At 48.0% G+C, this 17,922-nt stretch overlaps 1 protein-coding gene across 1 annotated transcript in view; it reads left to right on the top strand.

Moving 5' to 3' along the window:
- TEDC2 (tubulin epsilon and delta complex 2) overlaps positions 1 to 14,521 on the top strand; it is a 34,864-nt gene extending 20,343 nt beyond the window's left edge. Inside the window, exons 9-11 of the mRNA XM_073648225.1 lie at positions 6,268 to 6,366; positions 10,107 to 10,297; positions 14,189 to 14,521. Coding sequence (XP_073504326.1) covers positions 6,268 to 6,366; positions 10,107 to 10,297; positions 14,189 to 14,329 — 431 coding nt within the window. The 3' untranslated portion in view covers positions 14,330 to 14,521. The remainder of the gene's footprint in view (positions 1 to 6,267; positions 6,367 to 10,106; positions 10,298 to 14,188) is intronic.
- The last annotated feature ends 3,401 nt before the right edge of the window (positions 14,522 to 17,922 follow it).

The raw sequence follows: 17,922 nt of genomic DNA on the forward strand, positions 1-17,922 counted from the left end.
AGCCAAACTGAGCAATCGTGGGAGAAGAGCCTTGGTGAGAGAGGTAAAGAAGAACCCCAAGATCACTGTGGCTGAGCTCCAGAGATGCAGTAGGGAGATGGGAAAAAGTTCCACAAAGTCAACTATCACTGCAGCCCTCCACCAGTCGGACTTATGGCAGAGTTGCCCAATGGAAGCCTCTCCTCAGTGCAAGACATATGAAAGACCGCATAGAGTTTTCTGAAAAACATATGAAGGACTCCCAGACTATGAGAAATAAGATTCTCTGGTCTGATGAGACGAACATAGAACTTTTTGGTGATAATTGTAAGCGGTATGTGTGGAGAAAACCATGCACTGCTCATCACCTGCCCAATACAATCCCAACAGTGAAACATGGTGGTGGCAGCATCATGCTATGGGGGTGTTTTTCAGCTGCAGAGATAGGATAACTGGTTGCAATTGAAGGAAACATGAATGCGGCCAAGTACAGAGATATCCTGGATGAAAACCTCTTCCAGAGTGCTCTGGACCTCAGACTTGGCCAAAGGTTCACCCTCCAACAAGACAAGGACCCTAAACACACAGCTAAAATAACAAAGGAGTGGCTTCAGAACATCCCCGTGACCATTCTTGACTGGCCCAACCAGAGCCCTGACCTAAACCCAATTGAGCATCTCTGGAGAGACCTGAAAATGGCTGTCCACCAACGTTCACCATCCAACCTGATGGAACTGGAGAGGATCTGCAAGGAAGAATGGCAGAGGATCCCCAAATCTAGGTGTGAAAAACTTGTTGCATCATTCCCAAGAAGACGCATGGCTGTACTAGCTCAAAAGAGTGCGTCTACTCAATACTGAGCAAAGGGTCTGAATACTTATGACCATGTGATATTTCAGTTTTTCTTTTTTAATAAACTTGCAAAAATTTCTACATTTCCGTTTTTTCCAGTCAAGATGGGGTGCAGAGTGTACTTTAATGAGGAAAAAATTAACTTTTTAGAATTTACGAAATGGCTGCAATGAAATAAAGAGTGAAAAATTTAAAGGGGTCTGAAAACTTTCCGTACCCACTGCATATATGGACACGTATGCTCTGATTGTGTGTGTGTATATATATATATATATACAGTACAGACCAAAAGTTTGGGCACACCCCATTTAAAGATTTTTCTGTATTTTCATAACTATGAAAATTGTACATTCACACTGAAGGCATCAAAACTATGAATTAACACGTGGAATTATATACTTAACAAAAAAGTGTGAAACAACTGAAAATATGTCTTATATTCTAGGTTCTTCAAAGTAGCCACCTTTTGCTTTGATGACTGCTTTGCACACTCTTGGCATTCTCTTGATGAGCTTCAAGAGGTAGTCGCCGGAAATGGTTTTCACTTCACAGGTGTGCCCTGTCAGGTTTAATAAGTGGGATTTCTTGCCTTATAAATGGGGTTGGGACCATCAGTTGTGTTGTGCAGAAGTCTGGTGGATACACCTCTGATAGTACTACTGAATAGACTGTTAGAATTTGTATTATGGCAAGAAAAAAGCAGCTAAGTAAAGAAAAACGAGTGGCCATCATTACTTTAAGAAATGAAGGTCAGTCAGTGCGAAAAATTGGGAAAACTTTGAAAGTGTCCCCAAGTGCAGTTGCAAAAACCATCAAGCTCTACAAAGAAACTGGCTCACATGAGGACCGCCCCAGGAAAGGAAGACCAAGAGTCACCTCTGCTTCTGAGGATAAGTTTATCCGAGTCTCCAGCCCCAGAAATCGCAGGTTAACAGCAGCTCAGATTAGAGACCAGGTCAATGCCACACAGAGTTCTAGCAGCAGACACATCTCTTCAACAACTGTTAAGAGGAGACTTTGTGCAGCAGGCCTTCATGGTAAAATAGCAGCTAGGAAACCACTGCTAAGGACAGGCAACAAGCAGAAGAGACTTGTTTGGGCTAAAGAACACAAGGAACGGACATTAGACCAGTGGAAATCTGTGCTTTGGTCTGAGGAGTCCAAATTTGAGATCTTTGGTTCCAACCACCGTCTCTTTGTGCGACGCAGAAAAGGTGAACGGATGGACTCTACATGCCTGGTTACCACCGTGAAGCATGGAGGAGGAGGTGTGATGGTGTGGGGGTGCTTTGCTGGTGACACTGTTGGGGATTTATTCAAAATTGAAGGCATACTGAACCAGCATGGCTACCATAGCATCTTGCAGCGGCATGCTATTCCATCCGGTTTGCGTTTAGTTGGACCATCATTTATTTTTCAACAGGACAATGACCCCAAACACACCTCCAGGCTGTGTAAGGGCTATTTGACCAAGAAGGAGAGTGATGGGGTGCTACGGCAGATGACCTGGCCTCCACAGTCACCAGACCTGAACCCAATCGAGATGGTTTGGGGTGAGCTGAACCGCAGAGTGAAGGCAAAAGGGCCAACAAGTGCTAAGCGTCTCTGGGAACTCCTTCAAGATTGTTGGAAGACCATTTCCGGTGACTACCTCTTGAAGCTCATCAAGAGAATGCCAAGAGTGTGCAAAGCAGTCATCAAAGCCAAAGGTGGCTGCTTTGAAGAACCTAGAATATAAGACATATTTTCAGTTGTTTCACACTTTTTTGTTAAGTATATAATTCCACATGTGTTAATTCAGAGTTTTGATGCCTTCAGTGTGAATGTACAATTTTCATAGTCATGAAAATACAGAAAAATCTTTAAATGAGAAGGTGTGTCCAAACTTTTGGTCTGTACTGTGTGTGTATGTGTGTGTGTGTGTGTGTGTGTATATATATATATATATATATATATATATATATATATATATATATATACACAGTGCCTACAAGTAGTATTCAACCCCCTGCAGATTTAGCTGGTTGACACATGCGGAATTAACTTGGCATTGTGACATTTGTACTGTAGATCAGCCTGGAAGTGGGAAATGCACTGCAGCAAATTTTTTTTTTTTTTTTTTTTTTAAAAAACCGTTAAGTTAATTCAGAGTGTCATTTATTATTCAACCCCTCAAACCACAAGAATTCTGTTTGGTCCCCCTAAAGTATTAAGAAGTAGTTCAGGCACCAAGAATAATGAGCTTCACATGTGTGGATTAAAGATCTCTTTTGCCAGTCTTTTCTGACTATTTAAGACCCTCCCCAAACTTGTGAACAGCACTCAGACATGGTCAACATGGGAAAGACAAAGGAGCATTCCAAGGCCATCAGAGACAAGATCGTGGAGGGTCACAAGGCTGGCAAGGGGTACAAAACCCTTTCCAAGGAGTTGAGCCTACCTGTCTCCACTGTTGGGAGCATCATCCGTAAGTGGAAAGCTTATGGAACTACTGTTAGCCTTCCATGGCCTGGACAGCCTTTGAAAGTGTCCTCCCGTGCCGAGGCCAGGCTTGTCCGAAGAGTCAAGGCTAACCCAAGGACAACAAGGAAGGAGCTCTGGGAAGATCTCATGGCAGTGGGGACATTGGTTTCAGTCAATACCATAAGTAACGTACTCCACCGCAATGGTCTCCGTTCCAGACGAGCCCGTAAGGTACCTTTACTTTCAACGCGTCATGTCAAGGCTCGTCTACAGTTTGCTCATGATCACTTGGAGGACTCTGAGACAGACTGGTTCAAGGTTCTATGGTCTGATGAGACCAAGATCGAGATCTTTGGTGCCAACCACACACGTGACGTTTGGAGACTGGATGGCACTGCATGCGACCCCAAGAATACCATCCCTACAGTCAAGCATGGTGGTGGCAGCATCATGCTGTGGGGCTGTTTCTCAGCCAAGGGGCCTGGCCATCTGGTCCGCATCCATGGGAAGATGGATAGCACGGCCTACCTGGAGATTTTGGCCAAGAACCTCCGCTCCTCCATCAAGGATCTTAAGATGGGTCGTAATTTCATCTTCCAACAAGACAACGACCCAAAGCACACAGCCAAGAAAACCAAGGCCTGGTTCAATAGGGAAAAAGTCAAGGTGTTGGAGTGGCCTAGTCAGTCTCCTGACCTTAACCCAATTGAAAACTTGTGGAAGGAGCTCAAGAATAAAGTCCACATGAGACACCCAAAGAACCTAGATAACTTGGAGAAGATCTGCATGGAGGAGTGGGCCAAGATAACTCCACAGACCTGTGCCGGCCTGATCAGGTCTTATAAAAGACGATTATTAGCTGTAATTGCAAACAAGGGTTATTCCACAAAATATTAAACATAGGGGTTGTATAATAATTGACCCACACTTTTATGTTTAAAATTTAATAAAATTCAACTGAGCAACATAACTTTTTGGTTTGTAAGATTTATGCTTCTGTTCATAAAACCTACTCTCGTTTGCAGTTTGAAGGCTCGAACTTATTTGCATCTTATCAAACCAGCTAAATCTGCAGGGGGTTGAATACTACTTGTAGGCACTGTATATATATATATATATATATGTGTGTGTGTCTATATATTTATATAAAGTTATATATAAAAAGACGGAGAGAGAAAAAAAATAAGCAGCACCAGTTATATGTATAGAAAGGAGCAAATGCAAAATCTTCCCAGGCATAAGCCAAACTTGACTAATAGAAGCAAAAAGTGGAAGCAGTACTCCGAAAATAGTGCAAATTATAGGACTTCAATGTCCTGTGCAGCGACATTTCAGTTCCTACTATGAACCGAACGTCACCACATGGACCATTAAAGTCCTATAATTTTAACTATTTTTGGAGTACTGCTTCCAGTCTTTGTTTCAATGTAATATACGTGTGTTTGTATATGTATGTGTATATATCTATAATATATTTGTTATTTTACAACCCTTACTCTTTATGGGTTCATATCAGGAAAAGCATAAACGCCGGTCCTCTTTATTCTGTGCAGCACACCGGGTCCGTTCTCTCTCACGTCCCACCTCTTCTTGCCTCCTGCCAAGGATCCATCAGTCAGGAAGTCTGATTGCAGGGCACAAATTAACCCTTTTCGGAGAGGAACGCCGGGGTCATTCATGTGACCCTGCTGGAGATGCCGGTTATTAGAACAGAGTGTAAAATTCTACAACTCTACTTGTTCGCTCCTGACATGAAACACTAAGTAGGCTGAATAATGGAGCTCTTAATGTAATTTCTAAGAATGTTACAGGCAGCGGGAGTGTTCTGGATAGAAACAGAGGCATTTTAATAGGACATAGACCCCCTCGGTGGCTTGTATTATGGGCCTGCTATAAATACATAATGCCGTGCAATGCCTTCCGTGCATTGTGGCTACCGATGGATTCTGCTTCACTTAATTAACCTGTGCTCATTATTTAACATGGGCAAACAGGAGCCATCCATCTTCATGTGTATTTAACAGCTAATCCTGGCCGTTTTGTAAAACTGAGGCCTATTCTTAGTGAGATAACTGATCGTAGTGTGAAAATACCCAGATTACTGATCTAATGTAATTAATTAGTCGATTCTGTGTTCGAGATCGGGACTCTGGAACCCTGAAAACCGAGGTCTGCAACCCCTTCCTGAATATAGCAGAGGTGCCCATCCTCTACCTCCCCTCCAGTTCTATTGGACAAAGCCGATATAGCGCTCGGCCTCTTCCGTCAGACCCACAGACAATGAATGGAGCGCAAATCTGCCACATTCAGGTGGGGCTCTGCAAAACCCAGTTCTTGAGCCCCAATCTCTGTTTTCAGTCCCAACAATCAGAACTTGGTGATTAGCAAATTGCTACTTTGCTAATAACCCTTTAAGTAGGTACAAAGTTCTGTAATACAGTAATTTATTTGTATTATTATAGGTTTGTTTGTTTTTTTTTTACCATATTTCGATAAAGAACACTCAATTTTCCAGCTACCTGTAGCCACCACTAGAGGGAGCTCAGTCACTTACTGCATGCTGACATTTATTCTGCATACAGTAATCTCCTGAGCTCCCTCTAGAGGCGGCTGGAGGTAGCCCAACATGTCTCATTTTACTTAGGCTATACAGGGAATTTGGAGCTCTGTATCAGAAAAATAAAGCTCTGGCTACGAATATAAATAAATAAATATATATATATATATATATATATATATATATATATATATATATTAGCACAAACAAGGTGGTCAACCACAGAGTACATGCTTCCAGTATGACATACTTCCATTTGGCATACTATCAAGAGTGATGGCATTCCAGATGAAGGCTTGCCTCGTGAATGAAGACTCGGGGCGTCTCTCTGCAGATCAGGAAGCAGAGTCTACTAATTATATTGACATTTGTAATGGATCATGTGTGGAGGAGTGACATTTCTCCGCTCTCTGAAGGTCCGGCGCGCTGCCAGGATCGCCGCTCTCTGCTGCTTTTGGAAGCTCTACAAGAAGAAGTGTCCAAATACCAATCGGAGCTGCAGAACCTCCAGCTGGGTAAGTGACGGCAGAATTATCACACCAGGCATTGTAGTGCGCCGCGTCCGCAGGCGTTGAAGTCACTATCCATCATTTGGATCACGGGAGGTCGCCATCTGCTTCATATAAATCCCAGTGTGCCCGGAAAACTGAGCGCGGAATTACACCAGAATATTCTGTGGAACATCTTCCGTGACTACTGTAATAATCGTCACAACCAACATGTTATTTCTGGAAGACTCATTAAACACGACCACCGACTATCGTTAATTAAAACTGGTACCATGGCATCTGTCCGTGACCCTTCTAGTGTTAAAATGAGGAGGCCTGGCACAGCCTTACCTACAGGACAGACAGTGCCCACATTAATCAAAAATAGCCTAATTTGCACTAAAAAATCTTGATTATCAACTCTGCCACTCCATATTTATCAAAAGTCGTACCTTAAAGGGGTATTCGCATCTCCAAAATCCTATTCCAATATGTAGTAGGTGTAATAATAATAATATTAGCAAATACCTCCAATTAGAAATGTAGTATAGTTCTTCTGATTCGCTGTCGATTTGCCTATTTAGGGCATTGCAGTAGCTTAGGTATCCATGGTTACGACCACTGATATAATAGTGACAGTTAGTGGTCGTAACCATGGATACCTGAGCTACTGCAATGCCCTGCTCATGGGGTAAGCGACATAGTGAATCAGAAGAACTATACTACATTTCTAATTGGAGGTATTTGCTAATATTATTACTATTACATTTACTACATATTGGGATAGGATCTTGGAGATGGGAATACTCCTTTAATGATAAATTGTGCACAAATGACACCAGCTTTACTTTTTATGCAATTTCCAATGTTAAATATGAACCTGAGACCAAAGTGTAAAATTTTGCACAAATTGCAACTTTTTCTGCATGTTAAAAATCTTTGGAACGTAAAATGTATTTGTTTCATGGCTTTTTTTTTTAACACAACTATGACCGGTCTAAAATGTGCGACTTCTCGTATTTCACACCAAAGGGTTAACCACGCTCCCTTCTCTTGTCATAGTATGATAAATGGTGTAAAACATTATTAAATTTCGTTTAAGCACTTACAACATTGTCGCAGTTTGCGCAAAAATGTTGGCATAAACTAATGCGGCTGGCGTTTACGCCAGTTTTCGGCCATTAAAAAGCCGCACATTTTTTCACAAGCAGGACCTGCACAATAATTTACAATTATTTGTCCTTTTTTTCCAATGCTTTTGACACTTTTTTTAATGAGAACCTTTCACTTTATTCAAGCTGTCCAAATTCCGGGCAGCATGAATCTGATCTTGGCTACACGATTGCAGCCTGTAACACTCCAGTGTTTCAGACAAAATTATGGTTTGGAGTGGAGGCCGGGTACCAGGCTAGTCAGGCCTGGCCTCCCCTCACCACAAGAGGAGACTTACAGGTCTCTCCAGACATGTTAATCACCTCCGTCGGCGCATGGGAAGTCTATCTTTTCTCTAAAACGGCGGAACGTTTCAGAGAAAAACATATCTGGCTGCAATCATGTATCCAGTCTTTGATTTATGCTGGCTTTGGTTTGGGAAACAATGAGTCAAGTGACCCGGGGGCTAAGTGTGAGGGGACAATGCGACAAATTTACTCCAGAAATAATTGAAAATTAATATGAAGATGAGCGGCAGAGCTTTTGGGCTCCTGGGCCCGGATGTAAAACCTATCCCAGAGTTTCCATACATCATTTACTGTTTCCAGTACCGCTGTGGTTTTAGGTGCCAGATGGTCTTTTATGAGTCTGGCCTCCGAGTATGAGTATCCTCAGGGGTATGTCATGCTCGATGTCTAAACCCACCAGTAGACAGATCTTTGCACATTTGAAAAAAAACTTTTACAATCAGACTGCAATTTTGATTCTACATCATGGACAAAGATATATTTTTCCTGTATCAACATCACGGACAATCATTGTTCTCGCACATGACATCGTCGTCCATGAAAACCGAGGAGGGATGTAGAGATGGTGGGTAGAGTAGTCGATCTTGGCCAGATGCAAGATGTCAACAGTTTGACCCACCTTTTGGAATTATGTTTCCTGTTTTTGGGGAGCATTCATCTGCTGCCAAGTGTTTTTTCTTCCGTTACCACCACTTACTGTGCCAACAGTAGGATGCTATGAAGGAGAATAGACGGTGAGAGCCACCTATGGACTCAATGTCCAGGATGTGACCGGTCTGGTTGGTCATCTCTTCCCGTAGGTCTATGGTGGCACGAAAATACACATCAGGCAGATGGAGCCTCCTTGCTGACGGTGATCCATAGAGCATACACTATAAAATCGGGAAAAATTGCAATGTTTCTGCCTTATAGTCTCACACACAGTGTGGGAAAGACTAAGTGCAACATGAAGGGATGAGGGGGAAGGAAGCCCAGATACTAGGGAAAGGGGGAGTGGAGACCCTTAGGCAGATCTAATGACACCCTGCCTACCCTACTTCCCTATATTGGTTCCACACCAATCGCCGAGCAGGAAACCTAAACCCTGTATGTCCCTAGAGCTAGGCCCTAGATAGGGAGTCGGGGTGAGCACTGGTCAATCCCCACTACAAACTAAAGACAACAAGGGAGACAAACAAAGGGAGAAAACTTAGCTTGAGAAGACACCAGAGAGATAACACCAAACGTCCTCCAAGGGCACCAGAGAAGAAGCTAGCCGACTGCTGTGGCTCCAAGCCTGCACAAGGGAAAATGTGAATATCACCGGCGACTCCTTGCTGCCGACTGAGAGTTTACAAACTTCCAGACCAGGGTGTGTCAATCAGAGCAGGAGGGAGGTTGCAGCTGGGTCCAAAAGTGAGAAGGATCAAGAAGACATCTGCAATGCCAAACGCAGTGACCTTCTGCAGCCAGATGCAGAGCGACTGTCTGTCACATCTGACACACCCGTGACAGATATTATGTGAAATATATTACTGGGATGTGAATGTCCGAATTCATTCTTATTGATGATAGAGAATAACCTTTTTTCCTCGCCCATTTCCCAAATTCTGTATCTCCTCCAGTAAATGATGCTATTACAGCTCTACAGCTGGCGGGATATAATTACAGCTGCACAGAACATAAAGTATATTCTTAATACCAGCCGAATATTCCAGGAAAGCGAGAGAAGAAATGATGCGACCAGTGGTCGCTATTGGCTCGTAATAACCATGTTTTATCGCTGGCTAATCTTTACGGGCAAAGAATAGAAGCCTCTCATCAGCCGCCGTATTTCTCAGGATTTTAATAAAACCATTAACCTTTAATGACAGCCATGAACTATGAAAATCCTGAAACTGACTCAAAGTGTAATGCAATGTTCATTTCTGCCCTTATTTCATGAACCAAAGCTGCTCGGATCGGTTATTGCTCATCTCCTCTGGCACCGACATGTCTTTTGCTTTCTTACCTCTATAACCTACAGACAGTAGAGTAGGGGCAGCTGAAAGATCTGCAGGATAAGACTACACAAGCTTTGTTTGTAGTCTGTAACTATGGAAACACAGGTTTGCATAGGATCCTTAGACACAGAACAGTAGGAGATTTTAAATGGATTGCAAAAGTTTAAAGGAATATATAATTGGTAGAGAGAGATTGAACTTGATGGACCTAGGTAACTATAACCCGATATATGATCTTTGTTATGCATAGATCTCAGTATTTTTTCTGCCATTACTCTTGTTTCCCAATTATTCATGTATTTATATGTTTTGCTTCCCTATATAGGGGCTGAAGAGTATAGGAATTGGGCAGAAAAGCTTTGTATCAATACGACGTGCCTAGAGTCAGTAGGCTGCCCCTTTTCGTACATCAGGTCTCCTCCTGTGCTTGTATATCACCATCTAAGCGAGCTTCATGAGCTGAGCCGCAGCCGGCTGAGAGTGCAGGAGCTGCAGCAGAAGATTCATTTACAAAAGGTAATTGGCCGAGTTTATTCCATCCGACTATTATATGTCAGGGGATATCTGAGATGTGGCGCGGCTTGTTTCCTCTCTCCTTTTTATATGGACATTTCTGGTATTTGCTTCAAATGGGACCTTTTTTTCTTTCAAAATATCAGAGATCCCCCTTCACCCTATAGATCTGGGGTCCCCAACTTATCTTACCTTAAGTGACCCAACCACAAGTTTCATACGACCTCACCAGCAGAGTCTTCTCCTTTTAGTGACGAAGCGCAGTTGGTACACCTCTTTGGCTTGCTTGTGTGCTCCCCACACCTCTTTGGCTCTCTTGTGTGTCCCCAACACCTCTTTGGCTCTCTTTTGTGCCCCCCCACACTTCTTTGGGTTGCTCAAGTGCTCCCTATGCCTATTTGCGTCGTTCATGTGCTCCCCTCACCTCTTTGGGTCGTTCGTGTGCGCCCCATTCCTCTTTAGCTCTCGCGTGCTCCCCACGCCTCTTTCTCATGTGCGCCCCACGCCTCTTTGGCTCTCTCGTGTGCGCCCCACGCCTCTTTGTCTCTCTCGTGTGCGCCCCACGCCTCTTTGGCTCTCTCGTGTGCGCCCCACGCCTCTTTGGCTCTCTCGTGTGCGCCCCACGCCACTTTGGCTCTCTCGTGTGCGCCCCACGCCTCTTTGGCTCTCTCGTGTGCGCCCCACTCCTCTTTGGCTCTCTCGTGTGCGCCCCACGCCTCTTTGGCTCTCTCGTGTGCGCCCCACGCCTCTTTGGCTCTCTCGTGTGCGCCCCACGCCTCTTTGGCTCTCACGTGTGCGCCCCACGCCTCTTTGGCTCTCTCGTGTGCGCCCCACGCCTCTTTGGCTCTCTCGTGTGCGCCCCACGCCTCTTTGGCTCTCTCGTGTGCGCCCCACGCCTCTTTGGCTCTCTCGTGTGCGCCCCACGCCTCTTTGGCTCTCTCGTGTGCGCCCCACGCCTCTTTGGCTCTCTCGTGTGCGCCCCACGCCTCTTTGGCTCTCTCGTGTGCGCCCCACGCCTCTTTGGCTCTCTCGTGTGCGCCCCACGCCTCTTTGGCTCTCTCGTGTGCGCCCCACGCCTCTTTGGCTCTCTCGTGTGCGCCCCACGCCTCTTTGGCTCTCTCGTGTGCGCCCCACGCCTCTCTCGTGTGCGCCCCACGCCTCTTTGGCTCTCTCGTGTGCGCCCAACGCCTCTTTGGCTCTCTCGTGTGCGCCCCACGCCTCTTTGGCTCTCTCGTGTGCGCCCCACGCCTCTTTGGCTCTCTCGTGTGCGCCCCACGCCTCTTTGGCTCTCTCGTGTGCGCCCCACGCCTCTTTGGCTCTCTCGTGTGCGCCCCACGCCTCTTTGGCTCTCTCGTGTGCGCCCCACGCCTCTTTGGCTCTCTCGTGTGCGCCCCACGCCTCTTTGGCTCTCTCGTGTGCGCCCCACGCCTCTTTGGCTCTCTCGTGTGCGCCCCACGCCTCTTTGGCTCTCTCGTGTGCGCCCCACGCCTCTTTGGCTCTCTCGTGTGCGCCCCACGCCTCTTTGGCTCTCTCGTGTGCGCCCCACGCCTCTTTGGCTCTCTCGTGTGCGCCCCACGCCTCTTTGGCTCTCTCGTGTGCGCCCCACGCCTCTTTGGCTCTCTCGTGTGCGCCCCACGCCTCTTTGGCTCTCTCGTGTGCGCCCCACGCCTCTTTGGCTCTCTCGTGTGCGCCCCACGCCTCTTTGGCTCTGTCGTGTGCGCCCCACGCCTCTTTGGCTCTGTCGTGTGCGCCCCACGCCTCTTTGGCTCTGTCGTGTGCGCCCCACGCCTCTTTGGCTCTGTCGTGTGCGCCCCACGCCTCTTTGGCTCTGTCGTGTGCGCCCCACGCCTCTTTGGCTCTGTCGTGTGCGCCCCACGCCTCTTTGGCTCTCTCGTGTGCGCCCCACGCCTCTTTGGCTCTCTCGCGTGCGCCCCACGCCTCTTTGGCTCTCTCGCGTGCGCCCCACGCCTCTTTGGCTCTCTCGCGTGCGCCCCACGCCTCTTTGGCTCTCTCGCGTGCGCCCCACGCCTCTTTGGCTCTCTCGCGTGCGCCCCACGCCTCTTTGGCTCTCTCGCGTGCGCCCCAAGCCTCTGAGGCTCTCTCGCGTGCGCCCCACGCCTCTTTGGCTCTCTCGCGTGCGCCCCACGCCTCTTTGGCTCCCTCGCGTGCGCCCCACGCCTCTGAGGCTCCCTCGCGTGCGCCCCACGCCTCTGAGGCTCTCTCGCGTGCGCCCCACGCCTCTGAGGCTCTCTCGCGTGCGCCCCACGCCTCTGAGGCTCTCTCGCGTGCGCCCCACGCCTCTGAGGCTCTCTCGCGTGCGCCCCACGCCTCTGAGGCTCTCTCGCGTGCGCCCCACGCCTCTGAGGCTCTCTCGCGTGCGCCCCACGCCTCTGAGGCTCTCTCGCGTGCGCCCCACGCCTCTGAGGCTCTCTCGCGTGCGCCCCACGCCTCTGAGGCTCTCTCGCGTGCGCCCCACGCCTCTGAGGCTCTCTCGCGTGCGCCCCACGCCTCTGAGGCTCTCTCGCGTGCGCCCCACGCCTCTGAGGCTCTCTCGCGTGCGCCCCACGCCTCTGAGGCTCTCTCGCGTGCGCCCCACGCCTCTGAGGCTCTCTCGCGTGCGCCCCACGCCTCTGAGGCTCTCTCGCGTGCGCCCCACGCCTCTTTGGCTCACTCGCGTACGCCCCACGCCTCTTTGGCTCACTCGCGTACGCCCCACGCCTCGGAGTCACTCGCGTGCGCCCCACGCCTCGGAGTCACTCGCGTGCGCCCCACGCCTCGGAGTCACTCGCGTGCGCCCCACGCCTCGGAGTCACTCGCGTGCGCCCCACGCCTCGGAGTCACTCGCGTGCGCCCCACGCCTCGGAGTCACTCGCGTGCGCCCCACGCCTCGGAGTCACTCGCGTGCGCCCCACGCCTCGGAGTCACTCGCGTGCGCCCCACGCCTCGGAGTCACTCGCGTGCGCCCCACGCCTCGGAGTCACTCGCGTGCGCCCCACGCCTCGGAGTCACTCGCGTGCGCCCCACGCCTCGGAGTCACTCGCGTGCGCCCCACGCCTCGGAGTCACTCGCGTGCGCCCCACGCCTCGGAGTCACTCGCGTGCGCCCCACGCCTCGGAGTCACTCGCGTGCGCCCCACGCCTCGGAGTCACTCGCGTGCGCCCCACGCCTCGGAGTCACTCGCGTGCGCCCCACGCCTCGGAGTCACTCGCGTGCGCCCCACGCCTCGGAGTCACTCGCGTGCGCCCCACGCCTCGGAGTCACTCGCGTGCGCCCCACGCCTCGGAGTCACTCGCGTGCGCCCCACGCCTCGGAGTCACTCGCGTGCGCCCCACGCCTCGGAGTCACTCGCGTGCGCCCCACGCCTCGGAGTCACTCGCGTGCGCCCCACGCCTCGGAGTCACTCGCGTGCGCCCCACGCCTCGGAGTCACTCGCGTGCGCCCCACGCCTCGGAGTCACTCGCGTGCGCCCCACGCCTCTTTGGGTCGCTCGTGTGTGCCCCACAACCTCTGTGGATGTCCGATTTACTTCTCTGGCTCCTTTTTTTTCTGGCTCCCTCTATTCCTAATCACCATCTTCCCCCTTATCTATATATCCCTGCCACTAGTTTCCATTTCCATTGAGTCTCTCCTTGTGTGCGCCCCACACCTCATCTCTATTATTATCTTGCTTCTCCCTCCTTCATCTGTTCGCCGTTCTTTTCCTCCTCTTCTACGTCTGCGTGTGATTACCCTGCCTCTTTATGATTACTTTGTTTTTTCTCACCTCTTGATTACCTTCTTCCCGAGTTTCCGCATCCATGGATCCACTTTGTTCACATTAATAGCGTGTAATTGTGGCTGTGCTACCTTCACCCTGTAAATGAGCCATTAGTGTAAAGCTGTGATCTCTCCCAGGTGTTCAGTGAAGAGCTGCTCGTCGAAGCACAATCCTGGGGTGAGAGCGCCCCCACCTCCTGCCTGCCGTTCAGGGCGATCTACACCCAGCTGTGTGAGGGGGGAGACACGTTCCCGGTACTGGTGCAGGACTATAGCTAAAGCGCGGCCAGAATAAAACACGTCATCTGTCAAATGCCGGTCATCATGTCCACTTTATTTCTTAACCCTCCAAATCAGGAGTCAAGAGTAAAATATCTCCTGTTTGTTCCTATTTTCCTGAATCAAATGTAATATATGTGTTTTTTTATATGTATATGTCCATGACATTTTTAATAAATCTTAATTTAGTAATAGGATCTCTGCTGTCATTTTTTCCATTTACTTCCCTAACATCAGTATACAGTGGGTACAGAAAGTATTCAGACCCCGTTTACATTTTTCACTCTTTGTTTCATTGCAGCCATTTGGTAAATTCTAAAAAGTTATTTTTTTCTCATTAAAGTACACTCTGCACCCCATCTTGACTGAAAAAAAACAGAAATGTAGAAATTTTTGGAAATTTATTAAAAAAGAAAAATTGAAATATCACATGGTCATAAGTATTATTATTATAGCGCCATTTATTCCATGGCGCTTTACATGTGATAGGGATATACATAACAAAAGCATTTACATAATCTTAACAAGACGAGTCAGCGACTGGTACAGGAGGAGCGAGGACCCTGCCCGCGAGGGCTCACATTCTAGAAGGGATGGGTGAGGATACAGTAGGTGCAGACCCTTTGCTCAGTATTGAGTAGAAGCCCCCTTTTGAGCTAGTACAGCCATGAGTCTTCTTGGGAATGATGCAACAAGTTTTTCACACCTGGATTTGGGGATCCTCTGCCATTCTTCCTTGCAGATCCTCTCCAGTTCCGTCAGGTTGGATGGTGAACGTTGGTGGACAGCCATTTTCAGGTCTCTCCAGAGATGCTTAATTGGGTTTAGGTCAGGGCTCTGGCTGGGCCAGTCAAGAATGGTCACAGAGTTGTTCTGAAGCCACTCCTTTGTTATTTTAACTGTGTGCTTAGGGTTGTTGTCTTGTTGGAAGGTGAACCTTTGGCCAAGTCTGAGGTCCAGAGCACTCTGGAAGAGGTTTTCATCCAGGATATCTCTGTACTTGGCCGCATTCATGTTTCCTTTAATTAAAACCAGTCGTCCTGTCCCTGCAGCAGAAAAACACCCCCATAGCATGATGCTGCCACCACCATGTTTCACTGTTGGGATTGTATTGGGCAGGTGATGAGCAGTGCCTGGTTTTCTCCACACATACCGCTTAGAATTATCACCAAAAAGTTCTATCTTCTTCTCATCAGACTGGAGAATCTTATTTCTCATAGTTTGGGAGTCCTTCATGGGTTTTTGAGCAAACTCTATGCAGGCTTTCATATGTCTTGCACTGAGGAGAGGCTTCCGTCGGGCCACTCTGCCATAAAGGCCGGACTGGTGGAGGGCTGCAGTGATAGTTGACTTTGTGGAACTTTCTTCCATCTCCCTACTGCATCTCTGGAGCTCAGTCACAGTGATCTTGGGGTTCTTCTTTATCTCTCTCACCAAGGCTCTTCTCCCACGATTGCTCAGTTTGGCTGGACGGCCAGGTCTAGGAAGACTTCTGGTGGTCCCAAACTTCTTCCATTTAAGGATTATGAAGGCCACTGTGCTCTTAGGAACGTTGAGTAATGCAGAAATTCTTTTATAACCTTGGCCAGATCTGTGCCTTGCCACAATTCTGTCTCTGAGGTCCTTGGGCAGTTCCTTTGAGCTCATGATTCTCATTTGGTCTGACATGCACTGTGAGCTGTGAGGTCTTACATAGACAGGTGTGTGCCTTTCCAAATCAAGTCCTATCAGTTTAATTAAACACAGCTGGACTCCAATGAAGGAGTAGAACCATCTCAAGGAGGATCACAAGGAAATGGACAGCATGTGACTTAAATATGAGTGTCTGAGAAAAGGGTCTGAATACTTAAGACCATGTGATATTTCAGTTTTTCTATTTTAATAAATTTGGAAAAATTTCTACATTTCTGTGTTTTTCAGTAAAGATGGGGTGCAGAGTGGACTTTAATGAGAAAAAAAAAATGAACTTTTTAGAATTTACCAAATGGCTGCAATGAAACAAAGAGTGAAAAATTTAAAGGGGTCTGAATACTTTCCATACAAGCAGTAGGTTTGTCACAGGAACGGGCCTTTGCTTTGACTGACTGGTGCATCAGACAAATCATATCCAACATCTGCTCTGCTATTTCTGCTAAAAGGCGCACGCTTGCTGTAGGAAAGCTGGGTGACTACACATCTGGAAGGTGCAAGAGAAATATCTCAAATCTCACACTTTGTCTCTCACTCTCCTTTTCTCTTGCCTTCTCACTTCCCCCCCCCCCTCTTTCTTGTTTTCTCACTATTTTTCTCGACCACCTGATCTTTCGCTTGCTCGTCTGCTTTCCATCTCTTGCTCATTAGCTCACCTTCCCACACTCTGTCTGCTTCTCTCCTCCTTACGTATTCGCTTGTTATGCTTTTCACACTCACTTGCTCTCTTTCTAGAACGAGTTCTCTTGCTTTCCTTCTGGAACGAGCTCTCTTTCACTCTAGCTCTCTTTCTGGAATGAGCCATCTTGCTTCCCTTCCGGAATGAGCTCTCTCGCTTTCTTTCTGAAATTAGCTCTCTTGCTTTCCTTCTGGAATGAGCTCTCTTGCGCTGTCTAGCTCTCCTTCTGGAATGAGCTCTCTAGCTCTCCTTCTGGAATGAGCTCTATTGCACTCTTGCTTTCCTTCTGGAATGAGCTCTCTAGTGCTCCTTCTGGAATGAGCTCTCTTGCACTTTTTAGCTCTCCTTCTGGAATGACCTCTCTTGCGCTGTCTAGCTCTCCTTCTGGAATGAGCTCTCTTGTGCTCTCTAGCTCTCGTTCTGGCATGAGCTCTCTAGCTCTCGTTCTGGAATGAGCTCTCTAGCTCTCGTTCTGGAATGAGCTCTCTAGCTCTCCTTCTGGAATGAGCTCTCTAGCTCTCCTTCTGGAATGAGCTCTCTAGCTCTCCTTCTGGAATGAGCTCTCTAGCTCTCCTTCTGGAATGAACTCTCTAGCTCTCCTTCTGGAATGAACTCTCTAGCTCTCCTTCTGGAATGAACTCTCGCTCTCTCTAGCTCTCCTTCTGGAATGAGCTCTCTTGCACTCTCTAGCGCTCCTTCTGGAATGAGCTCTCTAGCGCTCCTTCTGGAATGAGCTCTCTTGCACTTTCTAGCTCTCCTTCTGGAATGAGATCTCTTGCACTCTCTAGCGCTCCTTCTGGAATGAGCTCTAGCTCTCCTTCTGGAATGAGCTCTAGCTCTCCTTCTGGAATGAGCTCTCTTGCTTTCCTTCTGGAATGAGCTCTCTTGCTTTCCTTCTGGAATGAGCTCTCTAGCTCTCCTTCTGGAATGAGATCTCTTGCACTGTCTAGCTCTTTTTCTGGAATGAGCTCTCTTGCTTTCCTTCTGGAATGAGATCTCTTGCACTGTCTAGCTCTTTTTCTGGAATGAGCTCTCTTGCACTTTCTAGCTCTCCTTCTGGAATGAGATCTCTTGCACTCTCTAGCTCTTTTTCTGGAATGAGATCTCTTGCACTCTCTAGTGCTCCTTCTGGAATGAGATCTCTTGCACTCTCCAGCTCTTTTTCTGGAATGAGCTCTCTTACTTTCCTTCTGGAATGAGCTCTCTTGCTTTCCTTCTGGAATGA

Source organism: Phyllobates terribilis, unplaced genomic scaffold, assembly GCF_046119375.1.
Source record: "Phyllobates terribilis strain yellow unplaced genomic scaffold, ASM4611937v1 Scaffold_9__5_contigs__length_417890890, whole genome shotgun sequence".
Lineage (NCBI taxonomy): Eukaryota > Metazoa > Chordata > Amphibia > Anura > Dendrobatidae > Phyllobates > Phyllobates terribilis.